Source organism: Gorilla gorilla, chromosome 5, assembly GCF_029281585.2.
Source record: "Gorilla gorilla gorilla isolate KB3781 chromosome 5, NHGRI_mGorGor1-v2.1_pri, whole genome shotgun sequence".
NCBI lineage: Eukaryota > Metazoa > Chordata > Mammalia > Primates > Hominidae > Gorilla > Gorilla gorilla.
In genome coordinates this window covers 133530125-133556767 of record NC_073229.2, presented here as the reverse complement: position 1 = coordinate 133556767, position 26643 = coordinate 133530125, and the positions used below count along the sequence as shown (strand labels likewise).

The window sequence follows — 26643 nt, the reverse complement described above, 5'->3', positions numbered from 1 at the left end:
GCCGTGGCAGACACTGTAGGTTGCCTCATCTACACCCAATCCCTCCCCATCTTCCTTTCCTGTCTCTGTCATAGAGACTGTGAAAGGGTGGTACTCAATTTCCTAGACTCCTTTGCAGCCACGGGTGGCCATGAGAGATGGTTCTGGCCAGTGGGACAGGAATAGAACGCCAGTGGTCCTGCCCCTTCCCCTTCATCCAGTCTGGAATGTGGAGAGGCTGGAGCTACAGCTGTCATCTTGTGGCCATAAAGAAAAGGCTGAGGCCAGGTGTGGTAGCTCATGCCTGTAATCCCAGCACTTGGGAGGCCGAGGCAGGTGGATCACAAGATCAAGAGATTGAGACCATCCTGGCCAACATGGTGAAACCCTGTCTCTACTAAAACTACAAAAATTAGCTGGCCATGGTGGCATGCACTTGTAGTCCCAGCTACTTGGGAAGCTGAGGCAGAAGAATCTCTTGAACCCGGGAGGTGGAGGTTGCAGTGAGCCGAGATGCCGCCACTGCACTCCAGCCTGGCGACAGAGAGAGACTCTGTCTCAAAAAAAGAGAAAAGGCCAAGTACTGCAGAGATGTCAGCCCCAGTCTCTTGAGCTGCGGGACCAATACCAGCAACCACCTACTCTGGACTTCTTAGTATAGGAGACTAACAGAGCCCTGTGTTGTGTTGTTTATGTTACTGTTGGTTGAGAATTTTGTTACTTGTGGACAAAAAATTCTTAATTTAGCAACACACCTGATAGCCTAAGACATTTGTAATAGAATTATGTTCTTGTTTGTAACTACATGTACTCCCAGGAGAAACTTGGTAAGTAACCAAATAGGAATGATGCAGAAGAAAAAGCAATTCATTGTAATATTTCATTGTTTATACCAGCATTCAGAAAGAGTATCTACACTTTGGATGTTTTCATATATGACATGAACATCATCCTTATCTCTCTGAGCCATACCAACCCTGTGAAAACCAAGGGCTTGTTTTACAGTGTCCGTGGTGGCTGACTCATGTGATGTTATTGGAGATTCAGCTTTATCACTACTCTGTAATCTAAAGTTCTCAAGCTCATATCACCTGGGGAGGTTTTAAAATGTAACCTAACAGACCTTGTCCTTGACCTACTGAGGCAGAGTTCCCAGGCGTGGGGCAGAGATTCTGTGTTCATTTGGTTCTTTCCCCAGGGTTCCCAGGCGTGGGGCACAGATTCTGTGTTCATTTAGCTCTTTCCCCAGGGTTCCCATTTAGACAGCTGGGCACTAGTCATCTGGGAATCACTGCAAGGCATAAGGAACTGGTTCCAGCCCCCATGGTGTAATGTAGTCAGCAGAGTGCTTGACTCTGCTATTGGTGACCTTGCTCAGCTCCTGTGACCACCACTACCCTGTGCCCCTGCTCTGCCCAGACTGAGAGTGCTTTTCTATTTTTTTTTTTTTGAGACGGAATCTCACTCTGTCGCCCAGGCTGGAGTGCAGTGGCACAATCTCGGCTCACTGCAAGCTCTGCCTCCCCGATTCACGCCATTCTCCTGCCTCAGCCTCCCGAGTAGCTGGGACTACAGGCGCCTGCCACCACGCCTGGCTAATTTTTTGTATTTTTAGTAGAGACGGGGTTTCACCGTGTTAGCCAGGATGGTCCCGATCTTGTGACCTCGTGATCCGCCCGCCTCGGCCTCCCAAAGTGCTGGGATTACAAAGGCGTGAGCCACCGCACCCGGCTGAGAGTGCTTTTCTTACCCTATGCAGAATGAGGTTTGTCTTCCAAGAACAATCTCTATTTACATCAGTCTTAAAGAGGCAGGCTTCTAATGGATATGGGGCTTGCCAAAAGTAGGCGTAGGCTTTTTTTTTTTTTAACTTTTTATTTTGAAATATAGATTCACAGGAAGTTGCAAAAATAGTACAGAGCAGTCCTGTGTACCTTTCACCCATTTTCCCCAGTGGCTATGCTTACAAAACAGTAGTACAATATCAAACCAGGCAGCTGACATTGGTACAATGTGTGTGATGCCATTTTATCATGAGTATATTCATTTAACCAACACTATAGAGAAAATATAGAACCTTTCCAGCACCTCAAAGACCCCCTTCCAGTACCCCTTTACAGTCACACCCACTCCCCTGCCCTCTGCCATCCCTAACTCCTGACAACTGGCATTTGCTTTTTCTTTTAATGACAGCTTTATTGCTACATGACATATGCTTTATGCTAAGACCTGAGGTGGATGGGAGGAAGCAGACCGCCTATGTTACATTCTCAACTGACCCAGAGCAACATAGTGTTTAGAATGTGTGTTCTAGGGCCAGAATTCTGGCTCTGCCATTCCCTAGCTGCACAAACTCAGGCAAGAACTTTTCTGTGCCTCAATTCCTTCATCTGAGAAACAGTGGTACCTACCACATAGGATTGCTGTGAGGGTTCCATGAATCAATAATTTCTATAAAGAACCTATAAGAGACCTGGTCTGCTGTAAGCGCTCGATAAATTTAATAATAAATTACTAATGTGTAACCTTCAGGGTGTAGCCTCAGAGCTTGGACTTTTTGAAAGCTCTCCAATGACTTTGATAGCCAAATTTGGGAATCCCTGAGGAGAGTCTCCCTCTTCCTGTACTCGCAGACTTCTGGGCAGTCTGAGAACTCAGGTGATTTGTCTAGAGCTTCCAGACCCTCTCGCTGGGCCTTTGCCCAGGTTCCTCAGGTCACACTGGGGACATCTCAGACAAAAGGGAGCTGGGCTTGCCACCAGGATTCAAAACAATTGGTGAATGAAAACTGATTCTTTGCAAGGAGTCCGGTTAAAACACATGATAAGCGTTACTCGTGTAATAACAAACAGCAGGGCAGTCCTTACTGGTGATGAACCTATATATTAATGGCATTAGGCATTTTATCTGATGTTGTGAAAGAACTGGGATATTTGTGTGGGTGTAAGAAACTGATTCCAGCTCCCTTTGTCAGCAGCAATAGAAAGGTAGAACTCTGCCAGTCTTCTCAAGGATGGCGAGTTCATGGTCCCTTTGCTCACTCTAACTTTCCACTTCTGGGCTGTGGAAACCTCAACCACAGATCCATGCAGTGGTTCTTATCACCAGCACTTGAAAGTATACACGCTGATACTTCTGTGCTAGAATGATTTGTATGTTTAACCTCATAGTTGAAGAAACTGATTGTTAGAAGGACTCAAAAGTTTACTCCAATGAACTCCACATGTAAGACTTTGATTTAACCAAACTGAAATACACTAATTAAACAGAAGGGATTCTAGATTTTTCCACATCTACAAATAGGACAATAAAGGCCTTCTGATGATTTACACAAAATGCTAAGTTATATGTCTAAACTTGCCCTAACTGCTGATATGGCAAAGTCAAGTACATATGCTGTACCTTATACTAGGCTGTGTGAATAAGGGAGGGCATATCTAAACATTTTTCTTATATGGGGAGATTTGAGGTAAATATTTAAAATTCTATCCAAGGAATTTGTTTGCCCCTACTGCAAACAGTGCCGGTTATTTGTTAAGGAATGGATAATCTGGCAACCTCAGGATTCCAGACCCTGAGTTTTTATACATATTTTAAATGAAGCATTATTTGTTTGAGAACCATCTGTCCAGCAATGTGATGGTCAAATCACTTAACCTTTCACTGTCCCCATTTGTAAAAATAACAGAAGTTGAGTTGCTAGCTTTCTTCTGGCTCTAAAACTTCAGTGATTTTTCTGAGGAAACGCATAAAATCAACAATTTTAAGTGAAATGGGGGTACATCTGTCTCAGTGTTCTGAGGATTGACACAGCAGGTGAATCTATTCACAGCAGGTGAATTATGAGAAGCACAGCACAGTGCTTCTAATAATGCTTGGCACACAGCAGATATTCCTTAAGAATTAGTTTCCCTTCAGAAATGTCTCCCCACAGAAACCAGTCAAGCTACCACTGACAGAATATCATCATCCTAATTTCAAGAAATATCAAGCTCTTTTTATACTGAGTATTAGCAGTTCTCACATCAGATTAACTTTCAATCAACTGAACTAGTTCAAAGGTATATCTTTAAAATTAAAATTGGTCTCTACTACACCTAGCAATATTCTCCCTTATGGAGACTCATTTTTTAAACTATATTGATCTTACCATCCCCTACACTTCCCAAAGTGGAATCACCACCACTTAAATCTGGCAAGTCTTAAGACTTTTGTATATCATATGAAATATTGGTGACTAACTCAGTAGTAATGTATACAACATGAATTACAAGTTGCATATTTGATAGAGGGCTTTGTAAGGTGATAAATCACAGGTCCTTTTACTTTAGCATGCATCAGAGTGCCTGGGCCTGTCAAACAGATTGCTGGACCTCAGAGTTTCTGATTCAGTGGCACTGGGTTGGGCTGGAGAATTTGAACAAGTTCAAGGTGATGCTGCTGCTGCTGCTGCTGTTCTGGAGACGACACTTTAAGAACAGATGGGATATATTAGATCTCTCATAGATCTGTGGCACACAGGTATGTAGAAGAGAAAAGTCATAACAGTAAAGTGTAACCTACAACAGAAAAGGAAGAATGAAGGAAACTGACAAGAAACCTTGATTTCATCAAGGCAGCAGAGGAGGTACACATACGTTGACCAATTAGACAGTGACCAGAATCCTGTTGCAAGGTCCTGAGGTTCTTAGCAGGGCCAGATGTGAGACCTCCAGGTGCTGGACAGTGGCAACGTGATAGTCAGGTCCTTAGGAAGGGACTTGGACACTTGGGCCGCTCAGGACACGCACTTTGCCAGTCAGTACAGAATTACTAGAATATTTTAATAACCAGAGTGGCCATGAGGTGTCTTCTGGCTGAAAATCAGCTCTCCAAGACAGGATCGGGAGAAGCACAGTGAATACCTAGGGACAAGGGGAAGCCATAGCTAATCCAAGATATCAGCAAGCCGCCTGAGGTGTAGTTTAGCTTGAACTTGGAGGTTATTCCTAAGGAACAAGTCAGGAAAAGGTTTCATTTCCTGAAGGACCAAGAGACGTAATGCAAAGAGCTCTAGCAGACCCAGGGTTTGAAGCAGAATACAAATAAAAATCATGCATCCCGGGTGCCAGCCTTAAGGGAACCTGGGCTGGGCTCCCTGACTCCTGCACATCCAGGAGGTTTGTGTTGTTTATATGCTAACCTTACATGTTTGTAAAGAAAGAAGCAAAAACAGTATGTCTTGATGTAATTTTGTAAACGAATCACTGTTAAGAATTGCAGGCCAAGCATGGTGGCTCATGCTTGTAATCCCAGCACTTTGGGAGGCCAAGGGGGGAAGATTGCTTGAGCTCAGGAGTTCTAGACCAGCCTGAGCAACATGGTGAAACTCCGTCTCAAGCAAAAATACAAAAAATTAGCCAGGTGTGGTGGCGCACCCGGCTATTCAGGAAACTGAGGTGGAAGGATCACTTGAGCCCGGGGAGGCGGAGGCTGCAGTGAGCCGAGATTGCGCCAGTTTGACTGAAATAAGCCAGTTTATTTATTCATTTTTTTCTCAAAAAAGAAAAAAAATTGCAGCAGTTCAGGACAGAATAGTTCTGTGCAAGTCATAGTGTAAAGCAGTGTTCTCCAACTTTTTTTTTTTTTTTAATGAGATGGAGTCTCACTCTGTCGCCCAGGCTGGAGTGCAATGGCACGATCTTGGCTCACTGCAACCCCCACCTCCTGGGTTCAAGCAATTCTCCTGCCTCAGCCTCCCAAGTAGCTGGGATTACAGGCACCCGCCACCACACCTGGCTAATTTTTGTATTTTTGGCAGAGATGGGGTTTCGCCATGTTGGCCAGGCTGGTCTCGAACTCCTGACCTCAGGTGATCCGCCACCTCAGCCTCCCAAAGTGCTGGAATTACAGGCGTAAGCCACTGCATCCGGCTGTTCTCCAACTTTAATACTTTACACATGTACATATCTTCTGGGAATCTTGTTAAAATGTAGGTTCTGATTCAGGAGATCTGAGGGGGAGGCCTGAGGTTCTGCATTTCTAGGTGATATAAATGATAATGGCTCGAGAACCACACTCTGGAAAGCAAGAGTAAAGCATTGGTTTTCCACCTAAGCTGCAGATTAGAAACACCTGGGAAGCTTTTTAAACTGCTGATGCTCAGACATTACTCCAGACAATTAAATCAGTACCCAGGCACTAGTATCAATATTTTTCAACACACACCACCACCACTGATGTCACTAGGTAGTTCCAATGTGCAGCCAGGGTTAAGAACAACTGCTCTAAAGTGTAATGCTCCCCTCTGGCGCCCTGGCACACTTTTCAAAGAAACATCCACAGTCAAAGTGGAGAACCTCCTAATGACAGTATCTCCAGAATTTTACCCTTAATCTTAATCACAATATTAAGACTCTGAATATACAGTTTTAGCTAATATTTGATTTATTCCAATCCTTCTCTTTGTCAAAACAGATTCAAATACTACTAAATGAGCTTTAATATATGCTGTTAAAACTGTCTTACAGATGCCAGCCCTTGTTTCCCACCCATACTCCTCTAGATGAATCTACCCTGACCCACAGCTGAAGAGTTCAGGGAGTTATTTGTAGTAGCTGCCCTCCTACGCTTTTATTTTATTTATTTTATTTAATTTTTTTTTTTGAGGCGGAGTCTCACTCTGTTGCCCAGGCTAGAGGGCAGTGATGCAATCTCAACTCACTGCAACCTCTGCCTCCTGGGTTCAATAGATTCTTCTGCCTCAACCTCCGAAGTAGCTGTGATTACAGGTGCTTGCCACTACGCCGGGCTCCTCTTGTGCTTTTTAATGCAGCTAATTTTTGGCAAGGGTGGACAACTGACTGAAATAAGCCAGTTTGTTCATTTATTCATTTTTTTTTAAAACTAAGTGCAGGGAATAAACTGGTGAGCACTATTTCTGAGTTAATCTAGCGAGAAAGACAATTGCTATATAATGCAGTATATGCTTTGTTATGGGCAAGTCCAGGGTGCACAGAGCAGGAACACCTTTTGTAGTCTGGGAGTGGGGAGAAAGGGGTAGTTGAATATTTTAAGGATAGCTTAAGATGTGAGTGACAGCTTAGCTGAGAGACCTGAAAGAAGTAGGAGTTGGTCAGATGCCAGAAGGGAATAAGAATGTTCTAGGCAGAAGAAATAGCATGGATGAAGATCCACATGCAAAAGAAAAAATGACCAGTTAGGAGAACTGGAAGTTCAGGGAGCTCTAGTGTAGACTGCATGGATGGAGTCAGAGCAGAGAGTAGGTAACAGACAGGTTGGGAAGGCATGGTACTCAGTCAAGTTATCTCTTCCAAGAGCTATATAACTGGAATACTGGGCAATGGAGATGATTGGCTGTGGGTCCGTAGATCTGGCAATGTCCTGTAGGGTTGAAGCCTGAAACGAAGTCCTAGCAAACCAGCTGCACGTGCTAGCGATTCCTCCTTTTAAGTTCAAGTCTCCCTTGGCCCTCACACACTTGATTTCCCACCCCTGAATGCCTATAAGATTTACTGTCATATTCTTACAGTGAATGGATTCCCTTTAACATAAGCTAGTACAAGGGGGTTTGTACTTCTTGCTATCAAGTAGTGGAGCCAAACCTCTGATTATTAAGGGGCCACTGGATGTTAGTTATAGCTAGAAGGCAGGGTCCTGTTTGGAGTGTTGATCTGTTTATTTGGGGAAAGGTACTGACACAAGGCTGAAGCATTGTTTAAAAATCTGCTGTTTAAAAAACTTAGAGGGAGCTTATACTGCTAGAAGATTCACAAGCGCAGAAGCACTCTGTCTTGCTGCTTTCAAGAAAATAAATGGTTTAGAAGGTCGCTCTAACAACCAATCGACAATCTAATTGCAAGCAATGTGTCTAAGAGGAAATAACCTGAATGATGGCTGACGTTGCACACAGAAGAACTCTCTGAGGGTGCCTTTCAATTGTGATTTTACCCCCAGGAGACATTTAACAATATCGGGAGATATTTTTGGTTGTCACAACTGAGAGGTGGGGTGCTTCTGGTATCTAGTGTGTAGAGGCTAGGAATACTGCCGAATATCCAACAATGCACAGGACAAGCAAGAATGAGTCAGCCTGAAATCTTGATAGTGCCAAGATTGAGAAACCCTGCTCTATGACAACAATAAACAGAACCTTACTGTCAGGAACTGAAAAAAAAAAGCTGTCTCTCTGAAATGGCGAAAATGACTTTGGAACTCCCTTGATCTACCTCTACAGTTGCCATGCAAAATAAAATAAACCAATGGTTTTCTAGTCTTAAAACAAGAGCGTGAAATGTCCCTTTATCAGGACTGAGGAATATCTGAGGACTAGAGTTAAACATCCAGGTGACAAATTGTTAAACAATGGTCTGCACAGAGGAGTGTGTTTATCCTAGGGTGGAAAGAAGATAACACACCAAGCTCTGAGAACAGAGCTTCTATTCACTTTTTTTTTTTTTTTTTTTTTTTTGAGACGAGTCTCGCTCTGTTCCCCAAGCTGGAGTGCAGTGGTGTGATCTCGGCTCACTGCAACCTCCGCCTCCCGGATACAAGCGATCCTCCTGCCTCAGCCCTGCTAGTAGCTGGGATTACAGGCACGCGCCACCATGCCCGGCTAATTTTTGTATTTTTAGGAGAGACGGGGTTTACACCATGTTGGCCAAGCTGGTCTCAAACTCCGGACCTCAGGTGATCCACCCGCCTTGGCCTCCCAAACTGCTGGCATTACAGGCGTGAGCCACCGCGTCCGGCCCCTATTTACATTCTTAACCTTAAAAAAAAATTAAAGTTGCCTTGCGCTTTCATTTGGTCTGGGTGCCAGATAGTCAAGTGTTAAATATAGAGAGAGGCCTCCTGAGAGAAGAGCAGACACTTCTTTGAAGGGCTTATGGTGGGAGCTCACTTCCCTGACAGCATTCTCATGCTTCTGGGCTGGATCAGTCAAAACTATCAGCTTTTTGTTTACATCCAAGCAACACTACTCCAACTAGCGCAGTCATTGGAACAAATGTTCATAGTCCTGAGGGTACAGAAGGACGACACTGAAAAGATCCCAAGGGGAAATAAAATCTTTCTATTTGAGCAAAAAGGTAAAGCACTATGTAGTCATCTTTTTTGGCACATCAAAAAAGTCATCGTGGCACATCAAAACAGACCTCACGAAACCAATTAATATTCCTATATTATTAGGATAACTTTGCATAATTAAAATTACATAAGTGTACAACAGCTGAAAACACAGCATTAAATACAACTTTTAAAGTCTAATTTTTACCATGTGATAACCGTATCAAATTTTGCGAATATTTTGAGACTTGGCAGTAGATGGCGCTCACCTTTACTAAAAGTCTGAGCAGCACCTGAACACTAACAGGCTCTTAAGAATCCAGCTCTGATGCCAGGCAATCCCGTGTCCAGGTCAGGTCACTTTTCTAAGTCTCAAGTTTCCTCACTGGTTATGTGGGGGTGGGGGCCGCCCCAATGGCCTCGCAACTCAGACCGCTTTTGATTCTCTGACTACAGTGGTGGAGTTGAGACAGGTCGGCTGCTGCAACCGCCGTCTGAAATAGCAATCCGGAAAAGTCAGGTTGAGAAAGTGACAGAGTAGACGCCCTGCGGCTCTGACCCGGGCGGCGCCTCAGCTGCCCACACTATGTGGGCGGCAAAGCACAAACTCCTTAACCACGTGGTGCCTCCATTCCCCTAGGGAGTCCCATCACAGGCTAACTTCTAGCAAAATCAATCTTCAAGAAAAAAAGAAGGGGTCCTGCCGAAGATATAAGGAAGCACCCTGGGGATCCCGCAGCACAGCACAAACTTAGTTCTTGAGAGCCGCACAAAACCAACTTCCGCCCCAGCGGAGTTGCGTCCGGAAGGCGCGGCCCCGGAGGTCACGTGGGCCCGCGGAATTACGGCCTGGCGGGCCGCTCAGGTGGAAGCCGTAGGCCACATCATGTCGACTGTTCCATGCAAGTCAGGGTGGGGGCCGTCCCTATCGCAGGCATGAGACAAGTCCAGCTGCGTCGTGTGTGGTAATCTGAGGGCAAGAAGAACGATTTGCAGAGGCCCCCAGTTTTCTTGGCTGTGGCACAGTCGCTTTGAGGGCCAGGTTCCTTCGGCTTCCTCCCGACTCCCGTGCTTCCCCCCGTAGGGTTCCCGTTGGTATCGCCCGAGCCCCACCTCCCTCCTCTTCGCCCCCGCACGCCGAAAACAGGGGCCTCTCACGTGACCCCTGCGCGCTCCCGCGGGGGAGCGTAGTCTCGGACGCGGCGCCGCAGGGGATTGAGGGGTTGACTGAGCGTTGCGAGCCGCAGCTTTCTCCCGAACGCCAGCGCTAAGGACACGATGTCGCGGCTCTCCCGCTCGCTGCTTTGGGCCGCCACCTGCCTGGGCGTGCTCTGCGTGCTGTCCGCGGACAACAACACGACCCAGCACCCGAACGTGACGACTTTAGCGCCCATCTCCAACGTAACCTCGGCGCCGGTGACGTCCCTCCCGCTGGTCACCACTCCGGCACCAGGTGGGCGCGGGCCCTGTGGGCTTCCCGCCCTCCCCTGCCCAGCCGAGCCGCACTGCCTCCTCGCCGTGCGGGCGGGGCCCGGGTTCGGGCCACGGTCGGGCGGGCCGGCCGCGCTCGGGGTGCGGCGGCGACTCCGGCAACATGGCGGCCAGCCCGGAGTCCACTCGCGGTCGGGCCGGGTGGGGAGCGCGCTGGGGGGAAGCGGACGCGCGGTTCCCAGTGGCTGCGGGGCTGGGGCCCCCCTCGAAGTGTTGCAAGTCGAGGTGCCTTTTAAAAGTGCATCGTAATTCCTAGCCTCACTTGGGGTCGGAAATGGGGACGTGGCTTCCTTCCGCTGGGGCAGCGGTGGGGTTGAGGATGGGGCCGGGCGTCGCGCCTCTGAGGTTGGCGGTGGGGCCGAGCTGCCTCTGCCTGTCACTGGTCGTTTACCCGCCCGGCGCCTCTCTCCGGAGGTAGCCTTCTCCGGAAGTCCGGGAAAGAGAAACTTAAAGACGGTAATGGTAATGCTCGTTCCTGTCTCAGACTTGAGTCTGAGAAAGTCGCTTGAGATTTAATTACATTGATTTTGCAGATAGGAATAGAATGTAGCTGACGTTTGAGCACGTAGTTAGTGAAAACTTCACACTTCAAAGTATGCGAAAAGGAAGAAAAGTACCCATGTATGTACCGGGTGTTTTGCGTACGTATCCTAAGGCTAAACTGGAAGGTAGGTAGTGAAACCTAAGAGGTAGATGCAGAGACGGAGATGAGTAAACTCTCCTGACATTGTATGTTTATTCTTTTTTCAATTGTTTTTAAAATTTTCTTAACTATGTCCTGTGCTCAGATAGCGTATGTTTAGTAGGTCGTGGAACGGGGGTTTGTGCCCAGGTCTGTGGGTTTTCCAAAACCCCATCAGGAGCATGTCTTCTCTTATGTGCAGTCGAATAGGGCTGGTTAAGGCATACATACATTTTAAAGCAGAAATTGCCATATACCGTGACAACACAAAAGAGAGAAGGAAGATAAGTTTGAGGTAATAAGCGGGAGAAACACTAGAGGTTTAAAACCTGCAGTCTCGTATGATTGGTTATTCTAGTTAACATTAGTTGAGTAATGTTTACGTAGTTAACATTGGCTTCTTGACCGAAGAATGCCGAAGTGTAATGATTTTTATCACGGCATTCATATTCTACAAATTCTCCTGTAGTTTTAGTATTTTATAAAAGTTTAATAAAGTATATAGTAAACTTAATGTTTTGTTTTTAGTTTAAGGAAGATGTAATGGTAACATTTCAAAACGAGGGAAGTAAATTGCAGTATAATACTGGGAATTCTAACCGCACTATTTTAAGATGATAGAGCAGAATATGTTTGTCTCAGTCTTAATTTGGCAGTTTCCTTTCAGAATTGTAGTGTGTGTGTGTAAGAGAAGGTTGGAAGTACCAAATTAATTTGTCTTTGTGTAATTGAAGTGCGTGCAAAGGAGGTATGTATTTTCTGGAAATCGTAAGTGGATGTGGTGTGGTCTGAAAGGTAGCAAGTTTAGTCCATTGTAAAGAACATTTCAGACATTTCACTCTGTTACACCCATCAAGCACAAAGGTTTTTAAACAGCATGTTTTATCTATACAAACTTAAGAAAATTTATTTTTACTTTATGAACCCTTCCCCACCCCACCGTACATGTCCCAGTCTTTAATAAGTACTAATGATGAAGTATTTAAAGCAGTGCCTCTGCGGAACTATTTTTTAGGCAGGAGCAAAGCAAACGAGAATGTTTGGAGGCATCTAGTTTCTAGGAAAATGAATGGAGCCCAATTCTTTTTTTTCTTTTATTTTGCTGCTTTTTCTCACTGGAAAATAGAGCCCGATTTTATAGTCCGTTCTTCTCCAGAAATTGAATTATGGTGATGAGTACTTGTTTCTGGATTGTTTGGCCTAGGATGAACTATTGACAAATACCTTGTTAACTTGAATTATATGCACTTGAATGTGGGCTTTTAGATGTTGTCTCCAGTTGTGGAGGATCCTGTCGAGAGTGGATCATTTATGAATCGAGAATCCCTGGGAAATTATCTTTGTTTGCAGCAGAATGGGCATCATCAGGGCTTGGGTTCAACCTGTTAAACTGCTACTGTTACTACTAAAAATCTCAGGGTTTTATCTGATGTTTGGGGGTAGTGGTTTTCCTATGTGTAGTGTTGGCATTATATCAAAGCCTTTTTCTCGATATTTTTATGTATTAAGGATGCTTTGAAATGCCTAAATCCTTAATGGCTGTAGGTGTCTTCCAATAGTTGTCCTGTGAAAAAGGATTGGTTAGACAGATACCATCAGGCACTGTACTGAGAGTGACCACTAGCTTGTTTTTCTAATGCGTTTACTTACAGCTTTGTAATGATTGGAATTTCTTAGTAAACCAGTATAAAGTTTTATCATTTATCTGAATTAGTAATTTTGATGCTGTATGTAATGCTTATTGTTCAAAAAGATAAGTAATACAGATTCAAATAAGATACTAATAAAATCATTGATTTCATGCATCTCTCACCCCAACCCCCCAGAAACCTGTGAAGGCCGAAACAGCTGCGTTTCCTGTTTTAATGTTAGCGTTGTTAATACTACCTGCTTTTGGATAGAATGTAAAGGTAAGAAACTTTGGGGATGCAAAACTGTTTTGTTATAGCATTTTAAAATACAGTAACTCTTGAACACTTGAAAGTTATGTAGGACATTTAGGATATTGTGCACTATTTATTTTGCAAATCCAGTACTCCTTTAAAGTGCCAGTTGCCTAGCACTCCCCCTGAAAATCTCTTTTTGTCTCCCATCCTCCCTTTAGATTCCTTAAGACTTGATAATTAAAGCTCAGTAGTTTGTTTTTTATGAGATGGAGTCTCCTGTGTTACCCAGGTTGGTCTTGAAATCCTAGGCTCAAGCAATCCTCCAACCTTGGCCTCCCTAGTAGCCAAGACTACAGGTGCGTGCTTCCTCACCTGGCTTTTTTTGAAGCCTGTTCTAAAGATTGAGAGTACTTTAATACACTGGAATTAGCTGTGAGTGAAGGTTGTGTTGAAAACTGTGTCCTGCAACATGAAATATAAAGAGACCTTATGAAACTGTTGGATGCTTAGGTGTAGAGAAGAAAGAGGTAGGGAGAGAGTTGACTTCCTGTGCTTTTGTTAATACAAGAGGTAGAGTGCTAAAGGGACGTACATTGAAATTCAATAAGATTCTTATTAGAACCATGATATTACTGCATACATTATTTTAATTGTTTTTTAATGTAAAGTGGTTGCACTTATCAGTAAAACAATCTAGTTGTTTTGGCGGTTTTTTTTTTTTTTTTTTTTTAGAACAAACCGTAAGTTTTTTTATTTGGTAAAAATTTTAATAGTTCTAGAAATTATATCACTACATAAATTTCAAAAAGCTCTTTAAGGTATTAACTAAATTGGGCCAAATTAACTTTTTTGTTATAGAAGTGTCTCTTTTTTTTTAGGTCATAAAATGGGATTTAAGGGCGTACTCTTTCCCCTTTATATGGGAGTATGTAAGAGTTGGTGAATTTTGGAGATGGAATGCTCTACTTTAAGATTTGTTGGGAAAGGTTCTCCCCTTACTCTTGTTCCAAGTCTACCTATCCAGGAAAGTTGTTTTAGAAAGTATAGAAGACTAAAGCAGTGAGATTTGGAATAGAGTTTCTACAGTGTTATGGGGTGCCTCTTCTGTTTACTAACCTCTTAATACAGACCCTGACCACTTCAACTTACTGTCTCTGCCTTTTTTTTTTTTTTTTCCCCTGAGACAGAGTTCTGTATTTTTGGTAGAGGCAGGGTCTCACCATATTGGTCAGGCTGATCTCGAACTCCTGACCTCAGGTGATCTTCCCACCTTGGCCTCCCAAAGTGCTGAGATTATAGGCGTGAGCCACCTGCCCACTTTTTAGATGATGGCTGCCTTTCTTGATTGTACAGTAGTCTTTCCACAGTTCTGAGATCTAAGTGTTGCAGATTTATTTGTTCAGTATATTAATGTGGATTTTTAATGGATAAAAGTTAGAAGGATCCTGCGTAATTTCTAAGTCAATGGGAAAAGGAGAATGACAGGGTTTGGTCTGTGGGTTTAACTTTAGGTCAAAACACCTAAAGTGGTTCCCCCTGCCCACTTTTAAAGTGTTTGGGTTTAATTTCATAGAGCTTAGTAGCAGAGTCAAAGATAATACAAATGGGTGGTTGATGCTGTTTGTCTCTTTTCCCCTGCCCCCCAACAGATGAGAGCTATTGTTCACATAACTCAACAGTTAGTGATTGTCAAGTGGGGAACACGACAGACTTCTGTTCTGGTAAGTATTCATATTGGCTGCTTGGAAGCTGACCGCAGAGAGGTGAGGAAGATCATTGCCTCAGAAAGCCTTGCTTCAGTGCTTTGTTTGAAGCATTGCCATAATTCTCATCTTGTTAGAATTGGAATGTGAATAGTATATTCATATTGATTGATTAAAGGATGATATTTGAAGCTTGGTTTAGTGATTTAGCTATAGTGTGGATGCTGTAAGTGTAGATGCGTTGTCTGCCTCCACACTTTTTTTTTTTTTTTTTTAAACTTTTCTAGGAATTCATCACAGTTTAGACGCTATGTTTGCATCTTGCAGGTCTGGGAAACCTCATTCTGGCACTTTTGGTGTTACGATACTGGGGATTGTTGATTGATAAATTTAGTCTGCAGCATAGTTGGTGCTGTGGTTAAATGAGCTTTTCTATACCCATCCATTTTCTGTATTTTAATCTGAGTAACTTGATTAATTTTTAACCTTTACTATTCGTCCAGTAAAACGTTAAAATTCTACTTGAAACTGCTGATTTTTCCAATGAGATTGTAAATCAGTGGGAAAGGCACATTCCTAATTTGATGCATAGATAATAATTGAATAGGAAAAAGAGTTTTGTGGAGTGTGTCTAACCTTGAAAGACTACCTTTGACTCTTTAATTTTGGTAGGGGTTGCCCCATCCCAATGTGAATTTTGTAACTGAAGATTTCATTAGTATTAGATCAGTTTTACTTCACACAGGGTGCATAATATAGTTAGATGGTACACGAACAAACTTTTTTTGAGACGGTCTCTTTGTTGCCCAGGCTGGAGTGCAGTGGCACAGTCATAACTCATTGCCACCTCATATTCCTGGGCTTAAGCAATCCTTCTGCCTCAGCCTCCCCAGAAGCTGGGATTATAGGTGCATGCCACCATAGCTGGCTAATTTAAAAATTTTTTTGTAGAGATGGTGTCTGACTATGTTGCCCAGGCTGGTCTTGAACTCCTGGGCTAAAGCAGTCTTCCCACAGGGCTTCCCAGAGTGCTGGAATTACATGCTTGAGCTACTGGACCTGGCCGAAACATTTTAAGTAGTTACTTTAATATGTGTTAGATAAACTAATAACTGTCAGACCTGTGGTTTTGTAATATTGCTTAGAGACAAGATTAAGTAATGAAGATTTCATTAGTATTAGAACGTTTTTGAAAACTGATTTAAAGGAAAACTGTATTTGTAATGCTGCTTATTTGATGATGTACCAGTTAGAATTAGTTTCAGCTATGAAGGACATAAACCCCCAAATTACAATGGCTTAAGCAGTGGACTGATTTACTTTTCTCTCACGTAAAGGAAGTCTGGACTAGAGTTCAGCTCTGCAACCATTAGGGACTGAGGCTTCTTTAGGTTTTTACTCTTTCACCTCTCAAAAATGGCTTTGACCCTACTGTCCAAGGTGGGTCCTTATGTTCCAGCCATCACATTGATTATTTTCCTGCCAGCAGGATGAAGAAGGGAATGAAAGAGGCTTGTATCTTACTTTAATGATGCTTCCTAGAGGTTATGCGTGATGGCCTGGATGCATTGGAGACTAGGAAATGTCTTTTCAGGAGGAAGGGAGGTGTTGATAAAAATTGGTGATTCTATTTCTAAAGAAGAGACTGGTATTTGGGGGCAACTGTCAGTCTCCTCCACAGGTAGTAGTTAAGTGCTGTAAAAATTGTGGAAAGTACTCAAATGATTGCAGGTCAGGAACTAGCATTATAGATTGTGATATTTTAAATAGCTTTGATGTATATGGTTTTTCTTTTTTCTTTTTTTAATAGTTTCCACGGCCACTCCAGTGCCAACAGCCAATTCTACAGGTAATTCAAGATGACTGTTTTCTTCCTTTTCCTTCAGTATTTTTAAGCTTTCTTGATGGATTAATTTTAAATAATTGTGTAAAAGTTGTTAGTATAATTTTAAAGATGAGTAAAAACTTAAAAGTCTTGGACCACAGCAATTAACGTTAATCTCTACCTTTTGTGACAGTGACACATAGCTCCAGTGTTTTATAGTTGGTGAATGTGAGCAGATTTGCTGAGGCTGTGTACATTGAGTCTATAAAGTACTTTTTATAGATGTAGTGGAAATCTTGGGAAATATAGAAGCCTAAAGCAAATTATAATTCTCATCATCCAGAGCACCCAAAATGTTTTCAGTGATTAATTTCTTCCAGTCTTTTTTATGTGTATCTAAATAAATACACTTTTTATGAAATTGTACGATAACGCTCATGCACCTTTGTATTTCTTTTTTTTTTCTTTTCTTTTTTTTTTTTTTGGAGGCGAAGTCTTGCTCTGCCGCCCAGGCTGGAGTGCAGTGTACGATCTCGGTTCACTGCAACCTTCACCTCCCAAGTTCAAGCGATTCTTCTGCCGCAGCCTCCTGAGTCGCTGGGATTACAGGCACCTGCCATCATGCCTAACTAATTTTTGTTTTTTTAGTAGAGTCACGGTTTCACCACATTGGCCAGGCTGGTCTTGAAATCCTTACGTAAAGTGATCCGCCCACCTCAGACTCCCAAAGAGCTGGGATTACAGGTGTGAGCCACCGAGCCCAGCCTGTATTTTCTCTCTTAATGTAAGCATTATGGTATACACTTTACCCATCCTGCTCTTGATTGGAGAATTAGGCCGTCTCTCATTCTCCATGCAGTGAACATCTTACATGGAATTGCATTTGTATTTATCTCTGATAGGTTTGAGTCAAACAGAGTTTCTAGGTCAGAGGGTATGATTATTTTAAGGCTCTCCAGAAAGATTTATTATTTTCATTCCCATCAACCTGGAAAGTTTTTACCATCCCCTCAACAGCATGGATAAGAACTCCTTAAAATTTACTAACTTGATAGGAAGAGTAAATATTAAATATTTAACATTTTACCAGTATTAAATGCGTATATTCCAAGACAAGTTAGGGTAAATGGTAGGGTTAAGCCAGCATTTTGTCTACTGTAGGAACAATGAAAGATCTCAGTGAGCACAGCGTATTGGGAAATCTGTAAGAAGGAATGTGTGTTGGGTGGGATGCAGATGTGGTGATAGCTTGGTAGTGAAACTGCACTGGAAAACTTGGAGAGAGCTTCCGAGGTGGAGCAGCGGGTCAGCACATGTGGAGGAGATGTGAAGTAGTACGGTGAGTTCAAAGAGTGTCCCATCCTGTACAAGGTGAGAAGGAGTTAAGCTGGTCCATCACCAGCTGCTCACCAGGTGAGCAGAATTGGGAAATACCTTTGTATGCCTTGCTGGTAGACTTGGATGTTATCCTGAAAGATTTTAAAGTTTATAGGTCATATGATCAGACTTGCATTTTAATAAAACAACTTATTCTGGCATTGTGGAGAGTAGATTGGAACAATGCCAGAAGGAACTCAGGAGATTAGATAGCCTGTTACAGTAATTCTAGAGAACAGATAGAGGTGGGCTGCAGATGTTTGCAAATAGATTTAGGAAGTAGAAGGGGTAGGACTTCATGCCTGAGAGGAGGAGAGGTAGAGCGATAGGGAGAAGGGGAGGAATTTTCACCAAAGTAAGCAAGAAAGAGGAAGAGCAGTCTATTGATGGTTGGGCCTGTCATTTGGGATTTTAGTTTAAGATACCTAGAATCCATTTAAGTGGGATCTGTTCAGTATTCAGGAAACTGCAAGTCAGGCAAGAGCTCTTGGCTAAAAATATAAATTGGCATAGGCAGTAGTAGAGGCACTGGAGGAGCATATAGAAAGAAGGGATGGGGCTTGAAGACCAGACTCTAGGAAACAGTAATGTCTAAGGGCTAGGAAGAGGACAGGGGAGGAAATAGGGATGGGGGTAGGGTAGTAAAAAAGCCCAGAGAAGTATGTGCAAGAAACTAACAGTATGTGGTTGTGGGCATAGTTTTTCAAAGGAAGAAGTAGTCAAGTGCTATAACAAGGACAATTCATCTTGAAACACTTACGCAGTGGTGTGTGGCGCTGGCTTGGACCAGCTTTTGCTAGCCAGTTATTGTGTAGTAGTTCTTCCCAGCCCGTGTTCAGTGATACCATGTTGGTAACTTGAAACTGGTTACCGTGGAAATAGTCATGCCATGGAAGTCTGCAAATGATACAAAACTTATTTTGAGCTGATGATTATATGGTGATGTGGTCGTAAATGTTTAACACTCATTAGAAGACATTGACTAAGTAGGATGTTGAAGATTGCTGAAACCAGAGGTGTTTGGAGAAAAGTAATTTTCAGAAGGTTGCTTATGAAAAGAAAATGGGGTGCAGGGAGTGGGGGAACAATTTATTCAGAACTGTTGTTCATTTCTTCAGAACTGGGTTCACTCTTGATGTAGTTCTCTGCAGCTTTTTCCACCCTGGGTCCTCCTGTGAATTGCCATGAGTCTTTTGTGCTATAGCTCTCTTTGGTGCTGTAAAGGGGGAAAGCAGCAAGGGCTTATCTGCAGAAAATGCATCAGTTGACTGACACTAGTTGAAGAACAAACCTTTAGGCGGTTTCTTTTCCTGGCATGTGTACCGTCTGCCGAAGAGAGCAAGTGAGAAGTGAAGGGGTAGTTAAACAATGCAAGGAGAATCTAATTTATATAGAAGGGTGTATAATGAGGTTAATTATAATGGTCCTCCTTCAGTACAAATAATAGAATAGCCAAAATATGTCAGGTACAGTGGAAAATGTTCATATGAAGTGGAAGATGAACTGTATTAAGCAATTGTAATACAATTTTAGCTTTTGTTATATACATGCCTAGAAAAATGGCAAGAAGTAACCTGTTACTCTGATGGGACTAATTCAGTATTTTTTTGGCATTTTCTAGATTTTCTTAGCACTAATAGCAACTTTTATAACTTATTATTATTTTTTTAACCTTTCCTAATGAATCTTTTTTTTTCAGTAAAAGAAACAGTAGGTCAACAGAGGTATATTCCCTAAGTGGTGCTTTTATTTTGAAAATGTTGTCAATGTAATACTTTTTTCAAAATTGAAAATAAAATATTTTGCCTACTTATTAAAAAGAAATAGTTTTTACCTTGTTCTGAGGCTGGGTAATGAGAACCAAATTGCAAATTTGCAGAATTTTTTTCCTAACATTGTCAAACAATTGGTAATAGTGTTTTGAGATTGAACAGAATTTGATGTGTTTAATTTGTAAAGTGTGTTTTTTGTGGTTACACGGAAGCAGTAAAAACCTTGACAGAAATAATGAGCTTTAACATAACCACAGCCTCTAATCTAAGAATTTTGTGTAAGGACCAGTCTTACCAGAGATAAGGTCAAATATTTTCCTGTAAGATTTTGTCAGCATGGAGAGTTGAGAGAACTGTTTAATCAAGAGCAGGATGGATGGAAGTATGTACAACAATGCTGGAAGTAAGAGGGAAAAAAGAAAGCAAATGGGTCTGAACATATCCATCAGTATTATTTGTATATCCCCTATTAGCTTCTAAGTAGTATCAATATTAATAAAAGAAGCCTTAAGTTCTCTGTGACTCATGGTCATGTGAAAATTAGAATACCTTAGTTTCCTAGGATTCAGTCAACCTTGGGATTATGGGTAGTCAGCTGGTCTTTAAAGATCTACTTTTAGCAACAATTCAGATATTTAGCAATATCTGAAAACTGTCAAGCCCTGCTCTTTTAGTGTATATTTACTGTTAAAGCACAGAACTTCCTCTTTTATATTAGTAGAATTTGGGAGGATGCTGATTCCTATTGAGGTTTTTGTTCGATTGTTTGAAAGTCTAATGCAGTGAAAAGATTACTCATTTCTGTGCTTCATCAACAGTTATTTGGCACCCTTTCCCTGTCTTCCGTGGGTTAAGCATATCACTTTGAAGTCTATTCAGTTACGTACTTTAAACAGAAGTAACATTTGTTTTCCAAATTCTCTTTAGCCTTCAAATCCTTTTTTCTGAAATAGTACAAAAATGAATGTTTGCATAGCACCTTACATTTTTATAAAAATATAAATCTCATATGATTAATCTTCCTCATCTTTCCCCAGATTATTCCTAGCTGCCCACCAGCATAAGCATATCCTCATATTGAAGCCCTTGCACTCTGAAGCCTGACTTACCTAATGATTTCCTGAGACAAAATAAGCTCTCTTAGCTAGTGACTCCTATAGTGCACTTTCCAAAAATTTGAACCCTACGCTTAGGACAACCTCTTAATGAAACCTTTCTCAAATGCTCCAGCAAACTTTGAATTTATTTGGTAGCCATTTGGATGTTAGAAAAAATGTTAATTTGTAGAAACTATATTCACATCCTTCCTTTCTGAAAGCCTTGGTCAGACTTCTATTAGTATTCATACTACCAGTAGAAACTTAATAGGTGATATACTGGCTGAACGTGGTGAGTCATGCTTGTAATCCCAGCACTTTGGGAGGCCAAGGCGGCAGATCACTTGAGGTCAGGAGTTCAAGACCAGCCTGGGCAACATGGTGAAACCCTGTCTACAAAAGTTAGTTGGGCGCAGTGGCAGACGTCTTTAATCCCAGCTACTTGGGAGACTGAGGCAGGAGAATAACTTGAACCCAGGAGGTGGAGGTTGCAGTGAGCTGAGATTGCACTATTGCACTCCAGCCTGGGCAACAGAGTGAGAGACTGTCTCGGGGGGAAAAAAAAAAAAAAAAAGGTGATACACTAATTATTTAGTAGCTCTTTGGATGCTAGGAAAAATGTTAATTTGTATAAACTATATCCACATCTGTGAGAACTCTTACAGATAACAACTTGTAATACACATTGTTCAATGTTCCTTTCTTGAGAGTGCTTTAGGCTAGGCGCTGTGGCTCATGCCTGTAATCCCAGCACTTTGGGAGGCTGAGGCTGGCGGATCACCTGAGGTCAGGAGTTCAAGACCAGCCTGGTCAACATGGTGAAACCCCGTCTCTCCTAAAAACAAAAAAATTAGCTGGGTGTGGTGGCACATGCCTGTAATCCCAGCTACACAGGAGGCTGAGGGAGGAGAATCGTTTGAACCTGGGAGGCGGAGGTTGCAGTGAGCTGAGAATGCGCCATTGCACTCCAGTCTGGGTGACAGAGCGAGACTCCATCTCAAAAAAAAAAAAAAAAAAAAAAACGAGTGCTTTAGTCCCTAAAATGATTTTACATTCAAACTAATCCTTCTCAGAGTGTACATTTCTTTAGCAGTATCATCAGCTATTAGGTTGGTGCAAAAGTAATTGCAGTTCTTGCCTTTAGTAATGGCAACTCAAGTAGTATTTTGGCCTCATGCAGTGTGGTGGACTGGAGCTTACTTAACCTTGGGCTCTTAGAATCTTATGTTGGGGAACTGTGGGCCCAGGGCCCCTGTTCTTATAAAGCTTTATTGGAACATACCATGCCCATTCATCTGCATGTTGACTTTGGCTGCTTTTGCATCACACAGTGCCCAAAGAGTAAAATATTTGCTTTCAACCCATTTAAGAAAAGTTTGCCAACTCCTGAAATGAAGAAGATAGGCAAATCTCAATACCCTCGTAAGAGAGAACTTATGACTTTAATAGTTTTTGTGTTAGGAGAAAGATTATGAAGAACCTATAGTTTCCTCACCTAAATGTTCTTGCCCTTGGCAGTGAGCAAGATAAGAGTTTTTGCAAATTTTATCCGGATGTATACATAGATTTTATACAAGATAGATACATAGATATTAACAATTTTATGATTGTTTATTGTTTTAAAATACACTTAAATCCTAGTATTCTTGGGTGCATAGCTATGTTAGTGAACCATTAACTGAAATTTGGCTTTTGGTCTCTAAAAAATTGAAAGCATGTTGAAGTTGACAGGATTATTTTTTAAAGCTGTTAGATAACTGGGAAGCTAGAAATTTAAGGTTTTTTAAAAAGACATTTTGTTTTCATTCCAGCTAAACCCACAGTTCAGCCCTCCCCTTCTACAACTTCCAAGACAGTTACTACATCAGGTAATTGAGGGTTTTTAGATTAGCAATGATGCAGGATGTGTGCACGATGTTGCCCTTTACAATTTCTACCATCATTTTCCAGCTTTCTTCGTTAATGGTTATGGAACTGAAATTCTTCTTACTCTTAGGGGGGATCAAGGTAGTGCTTTGTTAACACAATAATGATAGCTTTGCTGAGATTCCTCTTCTCATTTTTAAATGTGTAATCACATTTGACGTGACACTTTAGAATTAAGTAATAATGTTTTTCCAAACATTTCAGTACAACTTGTATGTAAAATCTAATTTGTAACTTCTGATTACTGTTAGGGATTGGTTGTGTGCTGTATGGGAGAGCATGGCGATTTGAGGGAAGATAATATATCCGTCCTTTTCACTGAGAAAGGTCTAAAAAGCCAGAATCACTACCAGATGTGCACCTCACTTTCTTAACCATTTCTTAACATTGCTCAGTAACGTGAAAATTAGCTTGTTATTAAATGATGATTTGACATAATCTAATTTAATTCATAGTTAGGTTACGCCACAGGATACTGTAGGTACACAGGTTAGGAATCCTTTCCTCCCTCCGTATTTTTAAAAAACTGATGCTAATGAATCTTCTACGTACTTTTTGTGATTTCTTTTTCTTCATGCTTATGCCACCTTTTTCTCAGTTTCAGTAAAGCCATTCTGTCTTCACAAGAAGGAATACAAAACAGTTGTCATTAAAGTTACCAGCTTGTACAGCCACCAGAACCAGTGTTCTTTGATAACTGTTACTTTTTTCTTAGATTATTTTAAATGGGAAATCGCTTTTTCTGTTTCCTCTTGAAACATTTTACTGCCTGAAAAGAATTCAGATGTTTGTTTTTTCCTTATTACTTGATAATACTTTCTCATATGAAATTTGTTGGCAGGATATGCCTTTAAAAACAGTTATTTTACTTGTTGAAATTATAAATTGCATATTATTAAGATTATTTTTGTAACATGAAAAATTGCAACCAAATATTTTACCTTACACTAGTAAATTCAAAAGTCATGTGAATTCTCAGCACTATTGACGTTTACACTCACAATTAACTAAAAGTACATAGTCTGAAGAAATTGTTGCATATTTTAGAAGTGTTTGATAATATTCCCAGGGCACAATTTATATACTAGGAGAATTTTTCCCATTGTTTTTATATTTGTACTAGTACAGTAGCATTGACCACTTTGTATCCTTGGGTGGAATGAAAAATGGGATATGGTTGTCTTCCTCAATTAGGGATAAATTTTAGCTGTAAAGACTTGAGGAAATATTTTATAGAATTTAACACATGGCAAAATAGAGGCTCAGGTGAGTCTTTAAATTACAATAGAGGACCATGAAACTTAGGATTGTTGTTTGTTTTGTCTTATCTAACAGGTACAACAAATAACACTGTGACTCCAACCTCACAACCTGTGCGAAAGTCTACCTTTGATGCAGCCAGTTTCATTGGAGGAATTGTCCTGGTCTTGGGTGTGCAGGCTGTAATTTTCTTTCTTTATAAATTCTGCAAATCTAAAGAACGAAATTACCACACTCTGTAAACAGACCCATTGAATTAATAAGGACTGGTGATTCATTTGTGTAACTCACTGAAACCAAAATACTATCTTTTAAGATGTCCCACATGGAAGACGCTATTCCAGGATCTTTAAATTTCCATGGATGCATATAGGATGTTTGGGAGCATCATCCGTGAAGAAAAAATCAATTAAATCATTGTGTTCAACAGGAATATTTAGAATATTCTGCATGAATCCTGTGGCTGTCTTATTTTAAATAGCTGCTGCTGTGGGATTATATTTTTTTTTCCTTAACATGCCAAATATAACTTTCTGAAAGTGATGGAAAATGTTGTCTTGTGCAGACAACATCATGACTCTTGGCAGTTTAAATTTAGTAATTTTAATTTAGTGAACGGAATTGAGAAGAACGTGCCAAATGAGAATCAATTAGGTGGATTTTTGGCTGTCATTTCAAAAGTGGAATAAATTTATTAATTTAGTAGTACTAAATGGTATCCTTAGATTAAAATTTTGTGCTTGATAACAGCTGTTTTTTCTACATTAGAAATAAGATGCCACACAAGGAATTACATTCCAGATTTAAAGAAATGAAAGGATACCATTAGTGTGTATAACAGATTATTGTTCATACTTGTAAAGCACCTTATGTCATTGAGAATATAAAGAACAGTGCCTTAGAAGACAGTGAAAGGTAAGCTGTAGCTTAATGTCTATGATTTGTTCTTTGACATTAAGGAAGATGAGGATTGGTCAGAGGATGTAACGATGTGAGCAGTAGTAAACCTGTTTTAGATATCGTACTGTTAATATTTTATTGAAAATTTATTTCAGAGCGGAGAAACTTAAGCTAAAGTCTGTTATACAGAATTGAAAGCCTTCGTATCTTGAACCTCCCAACATTTTTCTTATGGCTGTTGAAAAGTATAGAGCTAAATTGATTTAATTACACTTTCCTTTGTACTTTAAAAAAAAGTATGCTAGCACTATTGTACCTTGAAAGGATTTCCACCAGACTTTCTTGAGTAGTGACTTCTTTGGCGAGGCAAGAAGGATATACATTATTTTAGAATCATTTACTGTTTAAATGAGACAATCATATTATTTTAGAATCATTTATTTAAATGAGACAATCATTTTAAGTTTTAAGATAACAGAAGTGACCAATGTAATTTCACAACACCTAAGGATTTTTTGGTTGATCAGGTTACTGTAGATTTTTACTGATTGTCCTGGATGAATAGACTGTGCTTTTTCTTTTTCTCTCCCTTCCTTCTTGGTTTCCCATAGTATAATAAGCATGCATACTTTAACTTCTATAGTTTTCTCGTTTAGAGGGTCTTCTTCAGTTTTAGAGGTTTACTTCTCCCTTGCCTTTGACTCATTGGACTAGTGCAGAGGCTTTAAGTAGTTTAAAATGGGCTTTTGCTTTTCTAGGTCATTAACGTTTTTTATTTAGTTTCTTTAGCCAATAGTGGCTGAGTTTCGCACTTGATTTTCAATATTTTATAGTAAGAAACGACAAACTGCTTTGGTTCATTTTATAAACTGAAACTCTGCATTTAGATAACTATTAAAGGTTGTTAAGAGGAAGATTTACTGTTTCTTTGTTACTCGTTGGTACAGCTGTTTGTTTTACTTGCACATTTGTACATATACTTAATGTTTTCAAGTGCCTTAATTGTTTAAAATCTCTGGCTTCAAAGTTTCTTGGGGAAAGGTCGGTTTACCTCACATTTTTTGTTTCCATTAGTAATATTCTAGGTACCTCACAAAATGTATTATGGTGCCATGGCTGTTAGTTTTTAGTGAGTGCTGTAGGATTAATTCAAAAATAGGCAGAATTCCATTCCTCCCAAGGTGGCAAAAATTAGCTATACTGATGTAATTGTCATTTACCTGGGTATGAATTCCCTGACACACATTCATGTCAACATATGTAGCAAATTTTGTGAAAATGTAACAATTTGAAGCTTCTGTAATTTTGAGCACTGCTCTAACAACAAGCATAATATAAAATTAGTTAGATTTTGCAAGTCTACAAATGAGCTCTTGCAACAGAACTCACAGCCTTTTTACTTTTTTCCCCTAACTTTAGCAATGTAGTATCTTGAGCCATTAATTTTTGGGTTTTTTTAAAATCCAGAAGGTATATAGAAACCTTTTCAGATTTTTCATCTGATTTGTTCTTGCAGATGTTCTTCTATCAAATACCTTATTTTACCTTACAGATATTTGTTGCACAGGCAGATACTGCTGTATTTAGACATTTCTATTTCAGTTCATTAAAAACTGCAAAACCAATCTGTATCATGTACCAAACTGACTTAAAATAAATCTACATGTTTATTGAATTAA

The 26643-nt window shown here is 40.9% G+C and overlaps 1 protein-coding gene across 2 annotated transcripts; it reads left to right on the top strand.

Moving 5' to 3' along the window:
- Positions 1-8792: 8792 nt before the first annotated feature.
- On the top strand, positions 8793-26643 carry CD164 (CD164 molecule). Of its 2 annotated transcripts, XM_019029339.3 has the most exons (6): positions 8793-10498; positions 13045-13128; positions 14754-14825; positions 16618-16656; positions 22690-22746; positions 24140-26643. In XM_019029339.3, exons 1-6 carry the CDS (start codon positions 10324-10326, stop codon positions 24304-24306), a joined length of 594 nt encoding a protein of 197 aa, XP_018884884.1. In that variant the 5' UTR covers positions 8793-10323; the 3' UTR covers positions 24307-26643. The 2 variants fall into 2 exon arrangements, with proteins under 2 accessions (XP_018884884.1, XP_055246736.1); XM_055390761.2 differs by lacking the exon at positions 22690-22746.

Excerpts from the sequence above, each read along its gene's own strand:
- CD164 (XM_019029339.3), top strand. The coding sequence starts at position 10,324 with ATGTCGCGGCTCTCCCGCTCGCTGCTTTGGGCCGCCACCTGCCTGGGC. Across the intron at positions 13,129-14,753 it reads CTTTTGGATAGAATGTAAAG|ATGAGAGCTATTGTTCACAT; the intron begins GTAAGAAACTTT and ends GCCCCCCAACAG. Across the intron at positions 14,826-16,617 it reads CACGACAGACTTCTGTTCTG|TTTCCACGGCCACTCCAGTG; the intron begins GTAAGTATTCAT and ends TTTTTTTAATAG.